Source organism: Coregonus lavaretus (genome assembly GCF_964263955.1).
Source record: "Coregonus lavaretus genome assembly, chromosome: 4".
Lineage (NCBI taxonomy): Eukaryota > Metazoa > Chordata > Actinopteri > Salmoniformes > Salmonidae > Coregonus > Coregonus lavaretus.
In genome coordinates, this window is record NC_139991.1 from 29,654,011 (window position 1) to 29,663,263 (window position 9,253).

Sequence of the window (9,253 nt, forward strand, 5' to 3'; positions counted from 1 at the left end):
GTGTGCTGGGAGGCCGTTGCGTCGATCGTGGGTAGAAGTAAAACACGCTGTGGGTTCAAAACAAGAAGTGTATTAACCCTGCAAATCCATGGCACGGAGAATACAATTGATGCGCATATTTTTTGCATGAAAGTGAAATCAGTTCAAACTCCGAGCTTGGGAAGGGAACTCATCTTACGTTCTATCAGAATCCCAAGTGCGTTCATGTATTGGAAAAATGAGGTTTTGGCCCCTCTACCAGAGGGAAATAAGTTTTTATCCGAAGGAATTCCCTCAAAACAGGTAATGTGAAGAAAACAATAGCCTACAAAGATAACCTATGCGTAAAATACAAGCGTAAAAAGCATTTGGATATGCAAGCTTGCTTTCTGGTTTAGCATGCATGTCTAAGATACCCACATATTGTTGGTTGATACCATTGTATAGACTACACTAGGATCTTACTGGTAATCTATCTGCTGTCATCATGTTGCTTTCTTAACTGCAACTGTTTTTATGTGTGTCTTAAATTGATATCATAAGAATCACTGGTTGTGTACAAAGATCAGCTGCGCCTCGCGCCACGAAGAGACAAGCGCGTCTATTGTGAATAGTGTGATTTGCAGTCCACCCTCTTCAACATGCCAATTCGCCAGAGAAGAATTAGATTTTAATTACTGCCATTAAAAATCAAATTTGCAATTCTTTGGGTGGCCCGTTGCCTTTTCTGATTGACAGTTGAAATTGACACTCCGGGTCTCCTCTTATCGTGAGCATTTCAAGCTATTTGTAATTGCAGGTAGTTTTTTTCGGTTCCCTGGATTGCGAGGAAAACACGATGACTTTAAGAGGCATGGGTTAAGTGCAGAGAAAAATCAATCCAAATTGAAATAGCTTCATGAAAACGGCGTCTTTTGTTGCAGTGCCCTAAATAGCCCACAACAGTTAAAATCGGGAGTTATTGTTTGGATGCTTTATATAGCTGCAGGGCTGCAATGTCTCTCAAGGATTTCATGGCTGGAGATGGATAGTACTTTAGCCGCGAGTTGACTTCGACTTGCTGTTGAATCTTGTCTTGTAGGTGATTTCTCCAGAAACGCCGCAGAGTACACCGGGTGCCTCGCGCTGTGTGGAAGCCAAATACACACACGTCATGGTGAGAAGTTATGTAAACGTTATAATGCATTATTTGCAATGTGTGCATTGTATTATTATAGCATCTGAAGCTTAAATTATTGCCATGCGTAAAATGTAATGTTATTGCTATTAGTTGTCTATTGCCTGTCAAGTATTTATGCAACATATAAACCATACATGTGGCATATGTCCGTGCTTTTGGTGACCCTGATAGCGAGCCTCAAGATGCTTTTCTATGCTAAACATGACTTGGGTCATGAAGTAGCCTGTTGGCTGTAATATTTCAAATATTGTGGTCCAGATGTATCCATATCCTTCTTCTTGTCTTGTTTCTCGTGCAGTCTCACTCAGACGGAGAATCCCACCGATCGAACATGGAGAGGGAGGACACGCGCTCCTCCCCAAGTCCCCCCTCTACCCCGTATATCTGCTCACCTATCTCCACCGCCTCCTCCGTTCCGTCCACGGGGAAGAACGTGTGTGCGAGCTGTGGTTTGGAGATCCTGGACAGATACCTTCTCAAGGTGCGAGTGCGCGCGTTATCGGTCATGAAAAGGCTAAACCGCACGAGCAATATGATTTCTTTTTTTGCGAACGTAAAAATGGAAAATCCTTTTTAACTTACAACTTTCCTAACATGTTTGATGTATTTAGCCCAAGCTACATCCACGTTGACTTTATGTTCTTCCTTATGTTTAAATATGAATACGAATATAAATCAAATCAAACTCCGAATTATGGAGTTTTAGTAGGCTAAAGTGTTGATCTTCTGAAGCTCCACTGTTTTGAACATAATAATATATTCTAAACAAAGGAAATGACAGTAGCATAGATGGGCCAGGGTCATACATCATGTTATGGTTTTTCTGTCTTTGAACTTCACATCAAGAACAACGCCCAGCCTCGCCTCGCGTGCTCCCAAGTAAAAACAACTGGCTGGGTGTGCTTTGCAGAGTTGCAGGAAGTGTGTGTTACTAAACTACGGTGATCATTATTCCGCTATCTGCCTCCATTTGTTTTAAGTCTTTATATGAAAACGAGGCTTGTGGAAACAATTTTATCAGGAAACGATGCATGTTAATTAAAATCATAACTATATTCATCTTTAAATTGATTATTTATAGGCTATTTATTATTAAATGATATGAACATTTTGCTTCTATAAAACATTTATTCAGAAAACCTATAGCATTTTGATATTTGATGTATGGGATTTCTGCCGTAATATTAGCTGATCATAAAGATGAAATTTGAAATTCACTCATAAAACAGACCCAATGGTCCACTTCACCAATTCCCGCTGTAATATTATTTTCTGTTTAATAACCTAAACGCCTAAACGGACATACCTCTTTATTTTGCACATGATCCATTTTCTTATAAGGATAACGAAGTAATTATAGAATAATTGTTGTATATCTTAATGCGGATATTTCATTAGCCTCCTAATGTAGGCTACACTACACGGACAAACATCGAAAAGAACAAAACAATTATAAGATATCATATTATTTATTTACATCTGAATTATCCTTCAACGAAATGTAAGGTTTAGGAATATTTTTAACTTTAAAGGCAATAATAAAATAAACAATATTAAAACCTTTTGCATGGTCTGCATATGTACGCACAATTTATCAATGAGTACACAATCTAGCTGAATTCAAATTGCCCAATGGCCATTACATGCATAATCAAATTGAAAGTTACCGGACAGAGGGAAACATATTTATCATAAAAGTCATACTATCTTTGTAGCTCCACCAAAATACCAACTAAGTCATGGATGTTTTTTTGTATGGGAACAAAATCAATTGCAAAGTGCATAATAGCCTACATGAATTATGCTCTTTTTACAGTTGATTATTTTTGTTATTATTGGCTACAATTGGACGTTTCATTTATTTAAATAGTTTAGCCTAGGCTACTAGTTGAGAAATCATGTAATTTACCCGATTCAGTTTGATTTCACATAGGCTATGTACAGACATATTGTTATAATTATTATTACTATGATGATTATAATTATTATCATAATAATAATAATAATTATTATTATTTAAGTAGTTTTTTTTTTACCACTGTTTTGTTTTGCAGGTGAATAACTTGATCTGGCACGTGAGGTGTCTAGAGTGTTCTGTCTGCCGGACGTCGTTGCGTCAACACAACAGCTGTTACATCAAAAACAAAGAGGTCTTCTGTAAAATGGATTATTTCAGGTAGGGTAAGTTTTTGACTTTGTTTTCAAAATATGATTAATGTTTGCTGCCGCCTGCCGCCTGTGAGATGCAGGTTGTCTCATTTTATATGTCGGTGTTTAAAATGGTATTTAAAAGCTTATAAGCAAAATAGGGGTAGGAGTTAACTATAGCCACTTTTTATGAATCCCATTGTTGAGGCTACACCGTCGGGCTAAATATAGAGGTGTTGTAAAATAAATGTAATTCTGCTAGTATAGACTTTTGTTGTGGGGCGTGCAGTGAGACGTGTTTTGCAGGAATTATAAATTGCTGGGATATTATACGCGCATTTAAAGATGAAGATGACGATCAATGCGCATAACACTGGGCAATGCCCATGCTTCTTTGCCTTACAGTTTTGAATAATAAATGTATTAAATCATATAAAAAAACAACAACAACAATAAGCGATTGCATAGGGCCTAGGCCACTAGGTCTTATAACAACAACACCAATACCACATCAATAATAATGATGTTACGACATATACCACGATTTAATTTGTACAGGATTACACTTTTTAAATCATAGTCCACAGATCGTCAGCTCAGCCAGTCTCTTGATTTAAAAAGCAAAGTGAGATCAACGAATTATAATCTGATTATATAATCAAATCACATTTTATTGGTCGCATACACATTTAGCAGATGTTATTGGGGGTGTAGCGAAATGCTTGAATGATACTGTAGGATACTATCTGTTATTCTATTGTTATCTAATCTGTTGTTATATTGTTATATAATCTCATACATACCAAAACATGTATGAGTTATTACCAAATAAAATCAAGACTAATCTCTGGAATGATTTCCTGTGATTGTCTAACAGAAGACATGAGAAGGTATTCACAGTTACATTTACTGATAACGATTCTAATCAGCGCTACCCCAAGACTACAATTTGTTGGGCTATTATCATAGCATGTTGTTACACACCATTTCTACAGTTCCTATACACAATAACACCATTCATCATTGCTTTCAATGCTATTATATTTGTTTATAGTTTCATATTTTTCCACATGATTTAACACACAAAATATACATAAAACATAATTGCTTTCAATGCTGTCAATGCTGTTATATTTTCTATAATATTGTATATTTATATATATTTATATTTTACCAGCTTCATTCATATAACACATTTGACACAATATTTACAAATACCTGTAGTTACATGCACACACGCACACGCACACACACACACACACACACACACACACACACACACACACACACACACACACACACACACACACACACACACACACACACACACACACACACACACACACACACACACACACACACACACACACACACACACACACACACACACACACACACACACACACACACACACACAGTACATACACTGCAGAGTAAGAATAACACACCTCGGCTAAAGCTAAACTGTGAAGTCTCATGCAGCATGTGTGTCTCCAGTGTACCATGATTGCAGAGCACTCAACACAGTGCCTGAAAGCAAGCTCTCAATTGGCCAGGCCTCTTCTCCTCTGCATCAATTTTCAGTCAATGTGAAGTGACTGGCCCTTTAAAGTCGATACTGTGTTTTAGGAGCTGCTGCCTCAGAAGGTTTAGTTTCTGTGTTAGGCTAATAATCTGAAGTGATGCTTCACAAGATGTTTCATCTAAAGCCCTTCACAGAGAGACCCGGTCCCTGTGTAGCACAGTGGAACTATTGAGATTGGAACATCAACACTTGTGTTGTGCTACGGCATGCAGGCGTCGAGTGTAGTTATCAGATCAACATCAAGGCTTAGACCACAGAACTAAAAGGAGTCAATGTCAACCAATAATGTATTACTGGACTTTAGTAATAGATTAACATCATCAGAGATACATGCAGGGAGTGTAAACATGATATATTTTTTTATATGATGCATGTGTAATATGTTTACAAGAGAAAATGATCAATATTGAGCTACTATGATTGCAAAGCTCAAATGAGCCATGAAATGTTCTCTCATAATGCAGGATAAATGTGAAACAATATCTGACTATAGATTCTTATTTAATAGATAGAGATAATGTTAATTGGAGTTAATATACTAAAAGCTCTATGCATCCTGAGAGTATCACATGGAGTTTGTCATTAATAACTAATTATATTGATCTCTTCTGGCTCAGAATTGCTACATACTATATTGTTCCATTCATAATAAACTGCAGAGGGAATTGCTTTACAGCTGAGCAAGGCCATATATTTTAAACTGAGATAATTGCAGAATAATATTGCCTGTAATTTAATTATTACTGACCGATATGTTGAAATATTTACAATTACATATTGGTTTATATTTATGGAAAGTTTTCCAGATTATTGAAAAAATGTGTACATTAAGCTGGTAAAGTTGAATATTGTAAGAAATACAGTACGACCATCTGTTGTAGGAAAAAGGAGTCCACCATACACCACACAATACAACCCACAGAACCTCCAGTATTTCTCCTTCATTATTAGTGTCCACTCACGTGAGATGCGGGTTGTGTAGTTTTATGGTGTTCAAAAATATATTCAAAAACGTTAACAAAAAAGCGTTTGAACTTAACTGTTGGCAAGTTTTTAAAATCCCATTATTGTAAGAAATACGACCATCTGCTGTTGGAAAGAGGAGTCACCCAAACATTCTAAACGGGTAGTTTCTTGTTTTATTTATTTTACTCTGGAATAATTCCACATCATAGAGATTCATTTTTCCTGGAGACGGACACAAAATTGTGTGCCAAATGGCACCCTATTCCCTATATAGTGCAAATATAGTGCACTATATAGTACAAAAGTAGTGCACTATAGAGAATAGGGTGCCATTTGAGACACAGCCACAGAGTATGGTGGCATGTTGGGAACATAACTAGAGGCAGAATGTGATTGACTGTCTAATGTATTATTGTGGACATAGTGAAAGGGCTTTAATGGTTCCAAGCTTGAGAGGGAGCCTGGGAATGGTTTATCCCGACAGTCAGTTTAGCCACAGTCAGTGGGCACGGTGGCATCTCTTTGTGTGTGTGTGCGTGCACGTGTGTGTGCATCGGTGTGTGTGCGCGCGCGTGTGAACAGTTTAGTCATAGCAAAGTCATAGTCAGTGGGCACAGTAGCATCTCCCTGCACTGACTCCAATCCCTCAGAGGATGGCAACAGGTCCTGCAGAAAGAGAGGTGTGTGTGAATGTGCATGTGCTTGCGTCAGAGAGGTGAAGGGAGTGACCCTGCTTGGGGGTGTGGGATGTGTAGGGGGGTGAGATGGGGTTCATACTGGCACTGTTGCTGTGAGAATTCAGCAACACCAGCACAGCACAGAGCTGTGAGGAGGAGTGAGCAGTGAGCTGGGTCTGCCTGCCTGGTGTTTTTCTGATGGTAACCTGATACAGAGCCACTGGCCTGAGGTTTATAATCACCAGCAATTAAAGCCCCCAGCCCAGCACCCATCGCCCAGCGTTGTCCGCGTTAACGTGTTTCTGAACGTGATTCCTGTCACACTCCACACACATAGACGCACACAGGGAAACACACTCATGCACGCACGCATTCACGTGCACACACACGCACCCATGCACACACACACACACACACATACACATGCACAGACTCCACACACACCGACACAGACCTATACATCACACACACATGCGCGTGCGCACGCACACACACACAGGGATCACTATATGTCTCTGGCCCTCCCGTTCCAACAGGCGCTTAGGGAAAATGCCTGATCTTTCTGTCCACATCAGGTGCGTTGTGTGTGTGTGTGCGCCTGCCATTGGAACCTGCTTATGTAAAAGTGACCGTGCCTACTTCCACACAAAGGCCTTTGTCTGTTTACTCTTGTCCAGCTGTCAGTTATTAAGGTGAAGTTTGTTACAACATGGAAATTGTGTGTGCATTCTGGTATACAATAATAATGTGATATGTGACCCATATCAGCATAAGGCTCCCTTGGCCCCGTCCCCATTTACCCTGAAACCCCAAATACTTCTATTCCCTCCAGTGGGGCCAGCAATTAAAATCAAAGATGGGGGATTTTGTATTGTGAAATGGACATGGTTGAAAGCCATAGTGATGAAGGATATTAGTGAGGTATGATGTGGTATTGTTGTGGTTGGGACCAGAAGCATCCCCATATGCGGAGTTCGTTTGTTTACAACAATCTTAACCAGTGACTGGTCAGGTGTGTATAAAACTGTCAAACTGAATTTATTGCTCTTCTGCAGAGAGGGTTAGATTGAATTATCTCTCCCTTTTCCACTGTGCAGCTTGACATTCAACCTCACCGGTGTTAACCAGGTTACCTGCTAGGCCTGTATAAAGGGTTAGACTGTAGTGAGTTCTGAGGACCAGACAGGGCTGGGCGTCACTCATTCCTCATTCTGGCTCTGGAGAGAAAAACAAGGAGATATTTATCATTTGTGTCAGTCTCTCATCTGGCTCTGGACTGACAGCTGCTGTAATCGGGCGTAATAGCAGGAAATCAGAGTGGGTTTACTCTGCCTGAGGGGGGTTGTGGAGGAGCAGGGGCAGAGGGGTATGGGACAGAGCAGACGCTGTAGTACCTGGCCCCAAAACAGAAAAACAGCCAGCCTGCGAGCCGTGTGCTGCCGTGAGCCGCAGGCCACACAGGAAGTTGCAAAGCACCGCCAATCAGGGGCACCCTGGGATGCTGACACGGTAACCTGAGTGGCCGTCCGCACCGCTGCGTTGGGGTTGGGGCGGTCAGCGGTGCTAGGTGGCGGGAGGTGTGTGCGTGTGTATGAGGTTGGGGGGGCGGGGTGAGGAGCTGCCGTATGTAGCCTATCCAGTCATCCTCTTCAACCCACACCGCTGCCAGCCTGCTTCCTGCCAGGCACTGATGAGGTCTCCGTAGCAACCGAAAGGAGCATGCCGTGAGTGAAACCAGACCTGGTAGAGGAAAAAGAGATTAGAGATGTCAGATTGTCTGACAGGAGAAGTCAGGAAGGTAAACAAACACACCGAGGCTCAGGATATCAGGATGTGTCTGTCCTTTACTGATTTAGGATGAAATTAGGTGTTTTTACCTGGTAGGAAATAGGGCAACTATCCTGTTTGGATAAGGAAATATGCCTATATCACATACAATGGTAATTTTGGTCTTAATCTCAGACTGGTGACAAAAAAAACAGTGCATGTTGAAATGCTTTCATAATAGTATCTGCAGAAAATGTACATGGAAATGTCAATAAGAAATTTGTCCATGTTCAGTAATATGTTCAAGCTCAAACATCTTGGGGATGAATATACTCTCTAACCCTGCTCAACAGTATAGGCCTCTTAACTCTTTGGGCGGCAGGTAGCTTAGTGGTTAAGAGCGTTGTGCCAGTAACCGAAAGGTCGCTGGTTCTAATCCCCGAGCCGACTAGGTGAAAAAAATCTGTCGACGTGCCCTTGAGCAAGGCACTTAATCCTAATTGCTCCTGTAAGTCGCTCTGGATAAGAGCGTCTGCTAAATGACTAAAAAATAAAAAATAAACTACCAAGCTACCTCTCTCCATGAAAACCACAATCAAAGAGAGCTCTCTCAGGGCCGATCTACCCCAGATTACAGAAATCCCAGAGCATACAAAACGAATCCCCAAAACGTGTACCTCTTCAAGTGCTTCTCTTCAGCTGTAGGTAGATGAGTGTGGAGCTTAACGGAGCAGAGAGGAGGGCGTGCACGCCGGGCAAAAGAACACAGACATAGACACACACACACTTCTGTGTTGTGTCGTAGAGTCTGAGGCAGACAAGCTGTCATGGTAGATTACAGTTCTGTTCCACAACATTTATTTCTTAACTGTCCTCCACAATGCATCATCAATCAACACACTGTATTCTCAGTAAAGATAGATAGTCAGTTTAAAGTACACAATAAACCCT

General features: G+C 40.6%; 1 protein-coding gene across 1 annotated transcript in view; it reads left to right on the forward strand.

Moving 5' to 3' along the window:
* Positions 1-204: 204 nt before the first annotated feature.
* The window catches only part of lhx6a (LIM homeobox 6a), a gene marked incomplete at its 5' end in the record, with an annotated part of 15,344 nt that continues 6,295 nt past the window's right edge, over positions 205-9,253 (forward strand). Inside the window, 4 exon segments of the mRNA XM_084159387.1 lie at positions 205-282; positions 1,061-1,135; positions 1,458-1,640; positions 3,214-3,335. Of these exon segments, the coding sequence (XP_084015513.1) occupies positions 205-282; positions 1,061-1,135; positions 1,458-1,640; positions 3,214-3,335 (458 nt within the window).